This window comes from Astatotilapia calliptera, chromosome 12 (assembly GCF_900246225.1).
Source record: "Astatotilapia calliptera chromosome 12, fAstCal1.2, whole genome shotgun sequence".
NCBI lineage: Eukaryota > Metazoa > Chordata > Actinopteri > Cichliformes > Cichlidae > Astatotilapia > Astatotilapia calliptera.
Window position 1 is genome coordinate 10,645,202 of NC_039313.1, and position 16,514 is coordinate 10,661,715.

The 16,514-nt window shown below is 42.4% G+C and overlaps 1 protein-coding gene across 1 annotated transcript in view; it reads right to left on the reverse strand.

Moving 5' to 3' along the window:
• Positions 1–718: 718 nt before the first annotated feature.
• zgc:63587 (septin-2) overlaps positions 719–16,514 on the reverse strand; it is a 31,509-nt gene continuing 15,713 nt past the window's right edge. The window contains exons 10-14 of the mRNA XM_026186473.1: positions 5,087–5,188; positions 4,748–4,893; positions 4,508–4,591; positions 4,360–4,417; positions 719–1,933 (exon numbers count right to left, since the gene is read on the reverse strand). Coding sequence (XP_026042258.1) covers positions 1,868–1,933; positions 4,360–4,417; positions 4,508–4,591; positions 4,748–4,893; positions 5,087–5,188 — 456 coding nt within the window. The 3' untranslated portion in view covers positions 719–1,867. The remainder of the gene's footprint in view (positions 1,934–4,359; positions 4,418–4,507; positions 4,592–4,747; positions 4,894–5,086; positions 5,189–16,514) is intronic.

The window sequence follows — 16,514 nt, forward strand, 5'->3', positions numbered from 1 at the left end:
CTTGAAAGTCCTCAGTCTGACCTAAGGTTTTACTATTTATAACTATCTGCTCCCCTTGTGGTTACGTCTTTGCGGTATGTGCAGATTACATTTTTACATTAAAAAAAAATCATTATAGAAAGAAATAAAATTGATAAATTCACAAAGCTTAATAGGATTTACTTTTCATGCTGCTGGACTTTGTGCCAGCAACTTCATAATGAACAAAAAATAATAATAATCAAAGAAACGTCTGGAACGACTACCTCTTTGAAATTTCTTCCTATGCCTGTTCTCACGGCGAAATGGTTGCCCCACAGTAACAAGGTCCCTAGTTTGAACTTCCTGTTTGTCTCAGACCTACGTGGGCTTTCTCTAGCTTGTTGGGTTAATTGGTGGTTTCAAGCTGAATGTGTGTATGTGAGAGTCTGTTGCTGTCTCTCTGTTATCCCTCCTTTAGACAGGCGACCCAATCCAGGGTGTACTGCTCCTCTCACCATGTTACAGCTAAAATTAGCTCCTGCTCCCTAAATAAACTTAATGTGAATAAGTGGACAAGAAAATGGATGTTATGAGAGTTTCCTGTGCAAGACAGATGTCACATTTTTTTCTACATGTTACATAGGAAACCAAACTGAAAACACAGACAGTCACACGTTTTAGAAACAGTAACAGTGCCAAGTCATGTCGATCATGAGTCTCAAAGGTACCCCCTGCCCCCAAATGAGCAAATGTCAACTTTTGTTCTCTTAACAAATTTTATTTGAGACAGGAAATACAAAACATGTCGACATCTACAAAGTCTTAACTGACACATTAATAAGAAATAATGGCAAATGAGTGAAAGCACGATTAAACGGCAGTGCTGGGGAAATGTTAAGGTCTGCTGTTCACAGTGGGCTGGAGGGAGTTTACACACAGCTCAGTTACATATTTAAACTGAAATGAGTGAATACAGTAAGTTGAAAAGCTGCACATGCAGTGTACAAGCTGACCGTTTTATACATGAAATGATGTCTCTGAGACAAACATGGGAACATTGTAACTTACAGTACTGATTGATTAGTTTTCAGTCTGAAGTTATAGTTTGGCACATTAAAACCAGGTATTACAGATACATTTAAAAAAAACCAAAAAAATCCTGAAATTCTGAAGCCTGGAGGGTTTGCATTAGTTTTAGCTGTTGGTTAAACAATAAAGTTTCTAGTCTAACACATTTAGGAAAACCAGATTTGGTTTACCGCATGTATCTATCTCTGTGGTAATTATAATTATTGCGTTATCAGGCTGAAGCAAACAGGCACTAATGGTTATTCAGAGGTGAAGGTGATGGGTGAGTGATGAGTAACCAACAGAAAAAACGAGAAGCAAACTATTTGTACCTTTAAGTGAATGAGTTCAAACCCAATAGCAGAATAAATGGAAAATAATGCATTGTAAAGTTTTGACCTGTGAGGCGAAACTCACAGTTTGTATATTATGTAAACACGTGTGTGACGGTAAAACCGCTCGGTACCGCTGTCACTGTCAACGCTGAGGATAACAACTAAGAAGGCTAAATAGCAGATAAATGATAATCACCCAGTATTCAAACATCGTCGTCATAACTTGTTTCTTTTTTTACCCACTCCCACAAGGAGACTAGTTTGAATGTGGAGTCTTGAAGAGACAGAGCTGCCAAACAGCCGATGGATGGAAGAATGGAGGGAAGAAGAAGAAAAGGTGGTGGTGGTGTGCACATAGATGATGTGGTTCTGGAAAATGGCTCCTGGTGGGCCTGCAGAGTGGCAGGGCTGGACAACTAAGTGTATGCATGTGTGTGTATGCTTTATGTATATGTGTGTGCTGGTGGCTTGGGTCACAGTGCTTCCCTTCACCTCCGACCCTTTTAGTCGTCCGACTTCATCTTCATCTGTGCCTGCATCTGTGCGATCATCTCCTGCATGCGTCTCAGCTACAGAAAGAGAAAGAAGATGAAAATAAAACCCCATTGAAGTTTTTTTTCAAGCAGTGACCACTTTCACATCAGTAAGTTTCATTTAGTTTGGTCAGATTTAGGCAACCAAACTATCGATATAAACTTATCAGAAGGTAGTGGTCTGGGGTTAAAATACACACATATATCTGCTGATTCAGTCAGCCTTTCTTAGAATATCAGCTTGTGGCGAAATGTAATGTGTGACTTCAAGACCTAATGTCTGCTTCAAAGAGTACTTCTCCTATTTCACACACACCCAGAAAATATTCACATATTAACAGAAAAGAAAAAGCCTTTTTTCTCTTTAATAATAAAATATTTTAATTGTTTTAAGCTTAAGAAATTGGAGGACTTTCTCATCTGACAACAGTATAATTCACTCAGTATTTAACTAGGCTAAAGCAGCCAAATAACTGCCATCTGAAACAGCTTACAGAATAACATTTTGTTTACACAAGAAAAAAAAAGTGTTTGTTTAGTCACCATTTAGTCAAATAGAGAGTATTTATATCAGCTATAATGTCAAAAAGCTTAAAAATAAATAAAGCATAAAATCAATGCAAACTAATAAATGAATAATTGCTACATGGTAGACGTTAAAGAGTAAAAAGCACTAAAACAAAGGCAGTACTTAAAACTAACAGTGAGGATGCACTACAGAAGGATCACAGGTGTTCTTATTAAACAGCAGCTCTCCTGTTAATATCTCTCGCCCTCTTGTGGCAGAGCACAGAACTTCAAGCAGTTCAAGCCAGATTATTTTTTCTCAGTAGGTGAAATATGGTTGTTTCCACAGAACTAAGAGACTGAAAAGTCTGCTACTGTATAGTATTATGTTGTCTAAAACAAGGGAAGATGGCATCTTGCTGCAACTGAATTACCTACTTAGAAAGTCTAGTTTAAGCCTCCTGTGGGCTGTTAACTCTACTCCAGCTCTGACTGTAAGGAAAACAAACCCTAAAGTGTCAGAAAATGTATATTTAACCCTAACTGTAAGAATGTATTGAGCTATTTGCTGAATTTGCCTGAAAATTTAAGAAAAACTAATTTGACATTACTGCACATTGAACTGACATTCATACGGTGCATTATCCGATCATTGAATGTGACACAACTCGGAACTCCTAATCAGTTCTCAGTACACAACTACTTCCAAGAACCTCTCATGTAAATAACAATTACTTATTCATTTACTCTGGGACCTTTTAGGAATCTAGGGAGTATCACAGGTCATTGTGATATTTCCTCCCAGCAAAACCTCTCACGACATCTAAACAAATCAGCCAAACAAACGATCCCTCTGGCTTTGTGGCTTCGGTTCCTAACGTTACTGAGGTTGTTCCCACCATAAAAAACACCCAGGCAGGAAGTGATGGCATATCCTGCTTGGAGACATTGTTTACAAACAGCTCTGATTGCACCCCACCTGCTCACTATGGTGCCCTGCTGCAGTAACAGAAAAAGGCCAATCAAAGGCAATCAGGAAACAGGTTATGACCTGATGACATGCAGGCTCAGCGGCCCATAAGGTTAACAATGCATATCGAGTGAAAATAAGAATGTTTTTGCGTTCCAACATACAACCAGACAGAAAAACAGGCTGCTTTCCTGGTTTGCATTTGCAGCTTCTAAAACTGTGGTCATGACCTTTGAAAGCACGTTATGTTACAGTGCTGCAGGCTCAGTGTGATTCTGCATTTATACCTGACTATACACCGAGTGCCAGAGTTGACCTACTTGAGTCATCAAATCCTCGTGTGCTGTCTGAACACCATGTCAGCCATTTTTCACCCTGAAATATTCTACTGAACTGTTTTCAAGATGAAACGATCAACTGAGCCTTTCTACATTTACAGATTTATGGCTCACAGACATCATGATTTCACTGGGAAATCAAGCTACTTTATGCTTTTTATTTATGCTTTTCATCTGTGTAGTTCTGTTACTTTAACAAAAAAAGAAAAAAGAACAATGATAGAAATCCTTTTTTTTAACCCGGAAACACACACGTGAAAATATGTTATGAGTGCTGAATTGAAAGCCTGGAACATTGATTTAGTTTGGACAAATGTGAAGCACCATAAACAGCCTTAGCCTTTAATGTATGAATAAAGTTTCATTTACTTACAAAGGTTTACAGGTCACATTATTTCTCTTTAAAACTGAACAGGTTTCTATGTAGTTTGCAAAGAAAATGAAAATTTGTATATATACTTGTAATGATGTAAGACTGAAATGTAAGTATTCGCTAAATTATGCACGAGTCTGTGCCTTAAATGAGTAAAGTGAAAAAGCGCCACAGGCTAGTATTTTTTTAATTCGATTTCAGACTGCTGAGGTCTGTGTGTACGGCTATTCACTTTTATTGCTCAAATACACAAATCTGCTCCGTGTGTTTTTACCTCTGCCTCCTTCTGTAGCAGGATCTGGTCCTTATCCAACACCTCCTCATCCACAGCTCTGCAGGACAAATGAAGTGATTAATATTATACTCCTTGAATGAAACAGGAATAACTAACGTGTGCTTTGCTATATCAAACAGGATCCCACCTGCCCGCTCTCTTCAGCCTCTCTGAGCGGAAGTTCTCATAATGCAGATCCTGAGTTACCTCTTGGAGGTCTTGCATGTGGGTCCTGCAACAGACAGACACCAATCACATCTTCAAACACTAGAAGGCAGCAGAGCTCAGATTTTAACTTCATCTCTGGCAGCAACAAGCTTAACAGGGCAAAAGTTCTGGTTAGATTTTATAAGACTTTACTTTTCAAATTATAACCAAAGATACTCACACAAGCATGGTGCGCAACTTCAGGAAGTCATTGTGCTCAGGATTCTCCACCTCTACTACACCCCAGGGGTACAGACGACCACGGATCTTCTTCCCCTTCACTTCGATAAGCTGGTTGGAGCCAATGACAGCAAAGGGAATGCTTGCCTGGGAAAGGAAGTCAAATGTTAGTGGACACCCAAAGGCAGTGGAAAGAATATGTGGAAAATAAAGGTATCAGCGAGGAGCAGTTCCAGTGAAGGGAAGCAAAGATGAATGGGAAGAGAATGCTGAACCAGCAGAGGGAAATGGCGGACCTCCTATGGGAAAAGATGGCATTAGCTGAGTGCCCCTCTCTCACCTTCAGGACTCTAGTCTGCTCCTTGAACTCCTCGTCCTCGTCAGAGTCGGCATCAGGTAGCTGATAAATTTTTATCCCTTGTTCTGCAATCTCATCCAGGATCTGAGAAGTGGAAACAAGAGAAACTGAAAGAAGAGGCCATGCTGTGGCGTCACTGTGATCCTGAACTCTCCCACTGTGATGGGAATCTCAACTTGAGCCCAACAAATGTGCCACTGCAAATACTACAAGACGGGTCAGCTTGACCTTTACCAACAGGGTACTGCAGCAGTCCAGAAAGCCAGATGTCTCATTTGAACAGTAAAATGTTCACATTGTTGCTACCTATGAGGACCATTTCATTTTTATTAAAACCTCTAATCATATATCCTAACTAAAACAAAATAAACTAAAACAACATCAATACAGCTGATAACTGCAGCAGACCATTCCAGCTCGGCATATAGGTACTGTTCATCCAAACACATTTTCTCTGGAAAGACCAATGTCAACTTTTTTTCAGGCTGTCAGCAGGATTATGGAAAAAGGAAAGAGAAAAATATTTCAATCTTTATGCGGATGCTCTTTTTAGAACGAGCTGACAGATTATCTGCTCTTAAAGCACCTCTCCAGTCCTGGAGAGTCTCCAAATGGTGCACTGGTTCACAGTACATTCACTGTAAACTGTGAATTATATGTAGAAAATAACAGCCGCTGTCCCATAAACAGAAAGTAAGGAAACTCTACTGAGTAATAGGAGGGTGTGAGTGAGCACCTGTTGTTGCAGCAGCACATTTAATTAAAGACCCCTGTGGAGGAGAAGGAGTTGAAACAGAAAGGTTAGACAGGTGAAAAAAAAAATAGCCTGTGTGCGCCTCAAACTTCCAAAGAGTCCGAAACAAAGATCTCGCCCTCCTTTATTTCTTCTCTGACCGGTGAAGAAACAAGCTGAAACAAAGGAGCTTTCTTCTCTGCTACCGCTGGGACAGATGTCAGTATTTATTATTGTAAACATCAAAGCTGCATTTTGCTTTTGTGTTCCCGAGAGGAGAATTTTGAAAACGACAATGCAATCTTGTGTAATGGTGCCAAAAAACGTCAAGCGCTGTTTTCCTGACTTTTTGGGGACTTTCAAGTACTATAATGTATAATAGGATGGTGGTGAGTCAGCCACCAGCCTGGGAAGTGAGTGCAGCTTTTCCTACGGAGTGCAGCTCCTGTTTAAGTCCTTGTTATGGCTGTCGCTTGTTTTCTCAGTGAGCTCTGCACGCAGTGTATGTGAGATAGTGTGTGCACGGCGGAGAGTCGGGTATTGTTGTGGGCCAGATCTAAAAACAAACAGGCTTTGCAGGACCGAGAGGAGACTGTGACACCAGGCTAGAGCCTCAGTTTCTCCCTCACGTACTCAAACACCAGATTTACAGGGACGTTCTACACGGAGGCTCGATAAACATCACTCTGGTGAGGTAGCACAGATAGAATTTTGGGAAACTATGCACCCAGCGGGAAAATAAACATGTGTGACACAATGACACGAAAAAAAAAATGAAACAAACAAATCCTGTAAAACAAGTAGATTAGATTAGACACAAATGCAGATGTGATATGTGATAAAACAGAAAGAAATCCAACAAAAAAGTGAACTGAAGAACTGATAAAAACAGAATAACAGTTTTTTACAAATGCAAAGTACAATTAAATATCTACAAACCTGCATCAGTCATTGCGCAAACACAAGTCTGTTGTCTGCCATCATCTGTTTCCAGACCTTGTTAATCCTAAATGGCTGTTTACCTGAATTATTCTGTTCTGTAACATGTGCTTAGCACAGGCTGAGACCTATAATCAAGACCGCTAATGGATCATGTGATTTCAAAACCACCACTCGCTCCAAATACCTGTTGTCTCCTGCCGATTTACTGTACACAATGTAGGCCTTAATCCCCAACGCTACACCAGCCTCTCCTTCTCGTAATTGAGTGTTTTAGTTGGCACAGGGATATTGGCAGTGGGAACCAAGTTAACTTTATGACCATCATGTCAGGCCATAATACGCCACACACTCCCACCCCACTGTTATGATTGGCTTTAGTGGTTTGTTCGAAGCTGTCGGAGCAGCATACAAACAATTCAACTCCAGACTCTGCCTGAGCATTAATTAGAAAAGGAAGCCAACAATTTATCGGTTTACATCACAGAATATGAAGTGATGTTTGTAGAAAGACTCCATCATGCTGGGCAGCTCTGAGTCCAGTGTGAGGGTATGATATGAAATGGTACTGTTAGGTTTGAAGATTAGAAATAGGGCAAACGGCAGGTGAGTCATGCAAGACGTGTATTTACAGAGAAAAGCTGGTATCACTCAGTTCTTGAAATAGGAGTATGAAATATACTGTAACAATTATGTACAGCCCAAATATAGCATACCCGCAGGTCTATACATAGATATAATTACACAGTAGTGGTGGGAGATGTGACTAAGCACTTTTTCAGCTGCAAAGTAGGTTGAGCCAACACCTCCAATCATAAAGAAACAAGATGCAAACCCATCATTAGAGGGATTCCACATTCATCTCTTAACCTGCCGAGGGAAAAATATTTTCAGGATTTGTTCATTCTCATAAGCTAAGCAAAAAAAGAATATGAATGACTCAAACACCTGCCAAGCTATGAACAAACATCACTGGAAGGAAACAAACACCAGCCAAAGAAAAGAACACAGAAACAAAAAAAGGGGATTGTGGTGATCACTGTAGTACTGGCATTCAACAGGTGACTGCATGCACAAGCAAACACTCCCAACTATTAAAGGCTTTTTTCGTGTGATTGCTGAGGATAGAGCTGAGTCTCTTGGTTTGGTCTGATTTGTATCCAATAAAGTCAAACTGTGGCATGGAACAATACTTGGAAGGAGAAACATGGCGCAAAGTACTCTTGGGAACTCAACAATGCAGACATAGAAGAATAACATTACAGAAAGCCAAAAAGGATTTAAAAAAAAAACTGCATTTCAATTCCAATCAACCGTGACCAACTAAGAATCGTAAGACTAAAGATCAGACCAAGAGCACTTTCAATAAGGTTTATGTAACCTTAAAGATGCATGCCAGCTTCTTCAAGGAAGCTATGGGAATAAAACAATGCATCCCTGCCAGTAGAAGCAGGACATCCGAGTAGCTTTCAAACCTTCTTTCATACCAGAAACTCCTTAAACCTTATGATGCACTATTCCAATTTCTTCATTAGAGACTGAGAGAAACCGAACAGATTTGTTAAGACTGACCCACATGGAGGGTCGCTGCTTGTTATGAGATTAAAGGACAGGGGTCCCTTTTTTCCTTTTTTTTTTTCTTTTTTTTTTCTAAATGACATCAGAAACAGCAGTATGCGACATTACGTGATGGCAGAGCTTCAGTTCATCCTTTGTCATTTTTATTTTTTTTTTTTTTATTTTTATTTTTTTTAATAAATAGGACAGGGGGAATGAATGAGAGAGAGAGGGGGAGAGAAAGAAAGAAAACCAAAGGGGAGAAGAGACGGTGAGAAGGGGGGGGAAGAGAGAGAAAAAATAAAAATAAAAAAACTCCTGGGTCACCTGTATGGAGAAAAAAAACAAACAAACAAACAAAAACAAACAGAGGAGACAGCAAACAACAAAGAGCAACATAATAATAGAGAAAACAAAGCACCATCACAATAAACTAGCTAGTCATAGATATCAGTATTTACTAAGTAATAAACGATATTGTGCAGCACGCAAGATAGACAGCGCACAGTGTGCTTTGAGGCAGCAGCCAAGAAAGCTTTAGTCCGCGTCTGTGAATACCCATGTGTGCATACCTGTGTGGATCAGCATGCTTGCATTCCAAAGGTTTCTCCATGTAATGATCTGCTAGGGAGTGTGGGGGGGCCACAGCCCCGTCCTCCAGGGTGTGAAGCGGGTATGGAGGAGATCAAAACTCCAGACATCCAGAGGCCCCCAGAACACAAGAGACCATGGAAGACCAACAGAGGGGCAGCCGCGCCACTGTCCCAGTATGAGCTGAGGAGAGTCCCAGATGAGGGCTCGCCCAGCAGCCGCGGAGCAGAAGTCAGGGGGAGTTGCAGTGACGCGCCCGTGAGCTCCGCCGGCCCCCAGCTGCGCCTGAGTGACCGAGCCCTAGGCCGAGAGGCCGGGGGCACCCAACCTCCAAAGGGGCCCGAGCGAGCCCCAGGCCCCAGGCCCCGACAAGCGGCCGCCAAGGAGTGAGCCGGTGTGTACCCGGACGCCCACCCCCAGACACAAAGAACCACCAACACACCGACACCTGAGGGAGTCCGCCACCGGCAGGGGAAGTGGTGGTGGGTGGAGATAGGCCTCCAAACCTTGGAGGGCCTGAGGTGTCCCCAGAGAGGTGGCGTCTGATACCCAACCTGACATATAGACACAGACATACAGGCACACACAGACACAAACATCCATTCCCCCCCTCATGCTCTCATATGCACTCACTCCACACTCAACCAACGTGGAGACAGACATAAAGAGACGCTGTACGCACAATCACACTCCCCAAGCGTACTCTACAAACCGGGTCTAGGTACCCTTGCCCCTGGAGGGGGGAATTGCACCCAGACCCAGGTGGTGTTACCCTTTTCCCTGCGGTGGGGAGAGGCAGACCACCCCGACTCCGCAGCAGCAGGGAGGCCCCACACCCCAGACCGCAGTCGGATGGCCAACTCCTCCTACTAGCCCTCCCGCTCCAGCAGGCCGCAGAGAATGGGGGTGGGAGAAGACTCCAAACCTCCCTCCACCCGCTCATTGTAGTGTTGATGCATATGTGTTCTAAGGTGCAATTAAAACCCAGGAGGGCATGGAGCTACCTGCCAAGGAGCAGCAGGTAAGCGCATAGTCCCTCCTGCTAACCCTCAATGACTAAGTGTATTTAAAATTGAGAGGTGGGCAACGACGTCAGGGGTGAGGTTTACACCCTGATGGTGATTTGGACTCCGTGATTGTGCCCACCCCCAAGATCCTATATGTATGTGTAATGAGAGTGTGAATAATGTGAATGTCTAAGTTGTGGGATAAAATTGAGGCAGAGGCAGCCAGAAGGGGACGGGGGGGGGGGGGGGGGGGGGTAGCCTCCTCTGCACCCTGGTGACATACCCCCACTCCAAGGCCCTGCATGTGTGGGTGGTTGTGGAGGAGCGGGAAGAGGGAGGCAGCTGGAGATGGGGAGGGAAGGAAGGGAGGGGCAGGTAACCCCTCCCTGGGGCCAGCTCCCCCGCTGACCCCAGTAGGCACTCCCACCCTCCGCGACCCGCCAGGGAAGGGGGGCCCAGGCCCATCAGACCGGGGCCCAGTGCAGTAGCGCCCCCCGGCTCCACAGAGCCCTGGACAGTCCACCCAACCCCACCACAGAGAAAACTGCACCCACCCCACCAACCACACATCTTCCAGACTACATAAGACGGTAAACGCCCAGGCTGAGATCTTCCTCCACCTCTCCTGTATCTCCCCCTCCTGCAGAGAGTTCCTGAGAGAAGAAAGCTCCTGCAAGATGTGACCATCCCCCCCACCAGTTGAAGAGCCCCCCAGGCGGCTCGATGCACCGGCGGCACCCTGCTCCAGGGCCGGGCCCCCATGCACCCACCCGCCCACAACCCCGGCAACACACCAACCAGGACCCGAGCCCCCGAGGCCCGGCCCGGGCCCCAGCCCAGAGACGGAGCGCCCCCAGAACCTCACGCCCATCCCGGACCCACCCAGGGGCAGCCAGGTTGCCAGGTCAGTAACCCACGTCCGTCAGCACAGACCCTCCCCTAGCCCCGCTGCACGCAGCCGCGAGGAAACAGTCACCTGAGAGCCAACAGAGCCCTCAACCGGACGTGACCGCTACCCCGGGTTGAGCCCCCCAAGGAAGATGCCTCCGGGAATCCCTTTTTTCCAAGGCTGAAGACATTATTAAAGGAAAATCCACAGTGTGCCTCTTGTAAGACTCCAGTAGGTCCAACTGTGTGTAAACTACTGCTTGCTCTACACCTTATAAAGCCATGCACTTACTTTAATGTTTAATTTTTACTTTTCTGAAGGCAAGAGCTAATATAGGAGTACTGTAAAGGTTTTCAAAGGTCAACTGGAACTAAAACTGGCATTGGTATTTACAGTGGGGCAAAAAAGTATTTAGTCAGCCACCGATTGTGCAAGTTCCCCCACCTAAAATGATGACAGAGGTCAGTAATTTGCACCAGAGGTACACTTCAACTGTGAGAGACAGAATGTGAAAAAAAAAATCCATGAATCCACATGGTAGGATTTGTAAAGAATTTATTCGTAAATTAGGGTGGAAAATAAGTATTTGGTCAATAACAAAAATACAACCCAATACTTTGTAACATAACCTTTGTTGGCAATAACAGAGGTCAAACGTTTACTATAGGTCTTTACCAGGTTTGCACACACAGTAGCTGGTATTTTGGCCCATTCTTCCATGCAGATCTTCTCGAGAGCAGTGATGTTTTGGGGCTGTCGCCGAGCAACACGGACTTTCAACTCCCGCCACAGATTTTCTATGGGGTTGAGGTCTGGAGACTGGCTAGGCCACTCCAGGACTTTCAAATGCTTCTTACGGAGCCACTCCTTTGTTGCCCGGGCGGTGTGTTTTGGATCATTGTCATGTTGGAAGACCCAGCCTCGTTTCATCTTCAAAGTTCTCACTGATGGAAGGAGGTTTTGGCTCAAAATCTCACGATACATGGCCCCATTCATTCTGTCCTTAACACGGATCAGTCGTCCTGTCCCCTTGGCAGAAAAACAGCCCCATAGCATGATGTTTCCACCCCCATGCTTCACAGTAGGTATGGTGTTCTTGGGATGCAACTCAGTATTCTTCTTCCTCCAAACACGACGAATTGAGTTTATACCAAAAAGTTCTACTTTGGTTTCATCTGACCACATGACATTCTCCCAATCCTCTGCTGTATCATCCATGTGCAAACTTCAGACGGGCCTGGACATGCACTGGCTTCAGCAGCAGAACACGTCTGGCACTGCGGGATTTGATTCCCTGCCGTTGTAGTGTGTTACTGATGGTGACCTTTGTTACTTTGGTCCCAGCTCTCTGCAGGTCATTCACCAGGTCCCCCCGTGTGGTTCTGGGATCTTTGCTCACCGTTCTCATGATCATTTTGACCCCACGGGATGAGATCTTGCGTGGAGCCCCAGATCGAGGGAGATTATCAGTGGTCTTGTATGTCTTCCATTTTCTGATGATTGCTCCCACAGTTGATTTTTTCACACCAAGCTGCTTGCCTATTGTAGATTCACTCTTCCCAGTCTGGTGCAGGTCTACAATACTTTTCCTGGTGTCCTTCGAAAGCTCTTTGGTCTTGGCCATGGCGGAGTTTGGAGTCTGACTGTTTGAGGCTGTGGACAGGTGTCTTTTATACAGATTATGAGTTCAGGTGCCATTCATACAAGTAACGAGTGGGGGACAGAAAAGCTTCTTACAGAAGACGTTACAGGTCTGTGAGAGCCAGAGATTTTCCTTGTTTGAGGGGAACAAATACTTATTTTCCACCCTAATTTACGAATAAATTCTTTACAAATCCTACCATGTGGATTCATGGATTTTTTTTTCACATTCTGTCTCTCACAGTTGAAGTGTACCTCTGGTGCAAATTACTGACCTCTGTCATCATTTTGAGTGGGGGAACTTGCACAATCGGTGGCTGACTAAATACTTTTTTGTCCCACTGTAGCGGTTCATTTTAATAGTAAAGAAATGTTAGAACCAAGGTGAAAATTGTCAATGCATTGTTATTTGGCAACCAACTTTTATTTCACCATCTTTGTATACTGGTGCCACTATACAAATTTGCTTAATACGTTACAACCTTATATAAGAGATGCTTGAAGCAAAGACTTTAAAATATTTTTTTTTAATTAAAAAAATAAAAAGGGCATTTAATGCAAATGTAATCAGTAAATGCGTTAAAAGATGAGCTATAGCTGGAGTTTCACACTGGATAAACAAATATTATGGTCAAAAACACATTTTCTGTTAATGTGTTTCAAGTCACAGTAAATCTCATGAAAAATAGAGTATTGATGGGTCTGATGATGGATTTCTACTTTCTGCGTGACAAAAAAAGAAGAAATATGAGCAAGCAGCAATATAGCCTTACAAAAAATAAAAGGGACAGTACTGTTAAACAACACCATGATAAAAATGGTCAAAAAGCTGTCTAGAAAGGTATGACCCCTTAAGACTTTTCCAAACTCATAACAAGACTTCTAATTCTCTCTCACAAAATCAAAGCACGTAGGTTTTAATGAAATATGTCAACAAATATTGACACTTGCTAGAGAGTACTGAACTCGTATCTTTGTAAATAACATTCCAGAAAACACATTTCACATACCTTCACATATAAACCTACTATTTAGCTTCCAAATACAACCTCAAGACACATGAGACCGAACACTTTTGTCTTGCAAGGAAACGCCTTTCAGCTAACCGGCTCTCTCCTGCCTGCAGGGAGTCTGAGGGGGTGAAGGAGCCCCAACAATACCTGATCTGAGGGGGTCGGAGGGGGATTTAGATCTCATACCAGCCATCTAACCCAACACACACACACACACACACACACACACACACACACACACACACACACACACACAGCTAAGTGCTAACATACTGTGTTCAACTGGTATAATCTGGCATTAGTAGCAGGAACAGAGCTTGTATGTTACGTGCATGGAGCCTTGTAGCTCAAGGAGGTCAGTGATTCACCAAAGTAAAAGAACAACAACAAGGCAGGTTAAAAAAAGCCATTGTGACCAGACAATCTACAGACTAAATCCCCCAGAAAGTTCCCTTAAAAGTACAAAACTAATTGTGACACACAGCAGCACCAGTAGAACACCACAACACACAGAAACACTATCTAGAAATATTTTGTTGGTCCAGATTTGAATGTTTTTAAAGTGAGGTACTGATGTAAAGTACAAAGGAAGTCCTACAATCATAGTACCACGAAGGTATCGTATGAGTAATAATGAACAAACAAACACACAGCCACCCACACTCCTATTGTCTGGGCTAAGCATTAGTACAGTTAAGACCACCCACCTTTCCTTTGATCAAAGAGCATACACAGAGATACAATTGAGCCATTCACGTAATCTTGTATTTATGTGAGATTTAAAAGAGGACAGCCACAAACCAAGTTTTGTGACTTTATTTGCTAATCAAAAGGGACTCAACAGCTTCAAGTGACTCATCAGCAGTAAGCCAAAGTCCAGAAATGATCTTTTCAGATTTGTAATGCTACAGTTGAGCCACACTTTCTTCACTTAAAAGCAATTAATAGTGTGTAACAGAGTTGTGTGTTCCATGAGACAAAAGGCCTATTTATTATTTTAAAATCTTTGGAGATGGGGAACGTTCCCTGGCACAATGACCAAAGGAGGGCATAAAAATAAATATATCACCCTGTTTGAAACACTGGAAGGAAAAGGATCAAGCACAAGCTGATCAGGGCTTGACACAAGGAACTTGCAATCACCCCCATAATCTCACTGATAAGGTACCAGTCTAAGCCTGCACCAGTGTTGGTTACTTGAAAAAAGTACCGTAAGCAGTAACTAATTACTGATTAGTAATCAATTACTGATTAGTAATCAGTAAGTAATTACTGATTACTTCCCCCAAAAAGTAATCCTGTGACTTTACTTTTGAAAATAATTAGTAATTAGTTACTTTAAAAAAAAAGATTTACAACCTGAATAGGTAATAAAGCAATAGATCTTTCAGCCCAATTCTACTTTTTCTGCATAATTCATCATATAAAATGTAATCAAATGAAAAAGTCTCTTTTTGAAACTTGTTTTATTAGTTTTAATCTTTTAACTTTATGCATCAAGCAAACATTAAATTATATGCAGCATTTTGCAGCACCAGAAATTTGTTTCTGTGCTTACACTCACTCTTTCAAATAGATGCAAGTAAAACACAGCAGAAAATAAATAAAATCAAAGACTCAGTGGTCCTGTTGCTCTATTTTTACCTGTATAGCAGGAGTGGGACAAGCGGAGGTTTGCCCTGGTGCAGGTGTGTCGTAGCGGTCAGTGGAAGGATCTGGGAGTTTCACATTCCCGTGGCAGCGTACTGTTGGTGCTTGCTCGGAAGTTTAGGGGGTTTTTTTCGCTGTAAAAATAAGTTTTCCCACGCAGTGAACAGCGAATGCTAATGTTTTTGTCACTTTTTACGGAATCTAACTCAAAGTAAGGTCAGTACTTCCACGCCTTAAACACTGCACGGTCATATGCGCTCCCACACTCGATATATTATCCTTTGTTGATCTGCACACAGCTGTTGCCACGAATGTCGCACTGGCTTATGTCATTGTCATGAGACACTCTCGCAAAAAAAAAAAAAAATCAAAAAAAAAAATCTCACCGTTTTAGTAACGCAGTAACGCAGCGTGCTTACGGGAAAGTAACAGTAATCAAATGACCTTTTTTGCAATAGTAATCCCTTACTTTACTCGTTACTTGAAAAAAGTAATTGGATTACAGTAAGGCCCATCTCTGGCCTGCACAATAAGAATTTAAACTGAAGCTCATCAGGAAACTCCCACAAACTACATATCATTAATCATGTGCGTATAATTACCTCAAAAATATGAAGTAATATCCTAGAGTAACATATCTGACTACTAATCATGCATTGATTTTGCCATTTAACTAAACTTGGTTCAAATTATTAAAATTAGAGAGAAAGTTTAACGCAAAAAAAAAAAAAAAAAAAAAAAAAAAAAAAAAAAAAAAGAGGTGAACAAGTTAGGTATGATCACTATTTATGAATTTTTGTATTGAATTTATTCAATAATTCATTTTTTTAATGTATTATTTTCTTTTACCTTTATTTTGGTGATATTTAGTTTTACACATTTTGCAAAAATAATCGGTGTAAAAAGCTGCAGCTTCAGCCTTTTCAGTAAACTATGTGGATTCTTTCAGTTTAGGTAAATTTTTTGTTCTCAATGTTTATTTAATCGGGTTTCTGTGTCTGGTTTCTGTCACTTAAAAAAAAAAAAATTAATAGTGATGCAAATAAAAACAGTCATTATTATTACCGACTGTGTCGACACTGGTAACGTGCACCAGTGGAGAGCTTATTCACAAAGTAGGAGTATGGCGGAGGAGTTGGGTACATGGTAGTAAGTAACAAAATGCTGTGCGAACAAGGGCAAACAGAAAGATAAGGAGAAGAAAGAAGAGGAGACGAGGAAGACTTGAAAAGGAGGCTGCGGTATTGTTTGCGGTCTACAGGCTTGCGCGAGAACAGCAGAGGGGCTGGGTTCTCTGGCCTTCACTGACCTGTGACTTTAGTCTTTACACAAAAGGAAAGAAAGCTCACACAGTCGCAATCAGCTTAATACAACTTTCTTACGCCTTTGC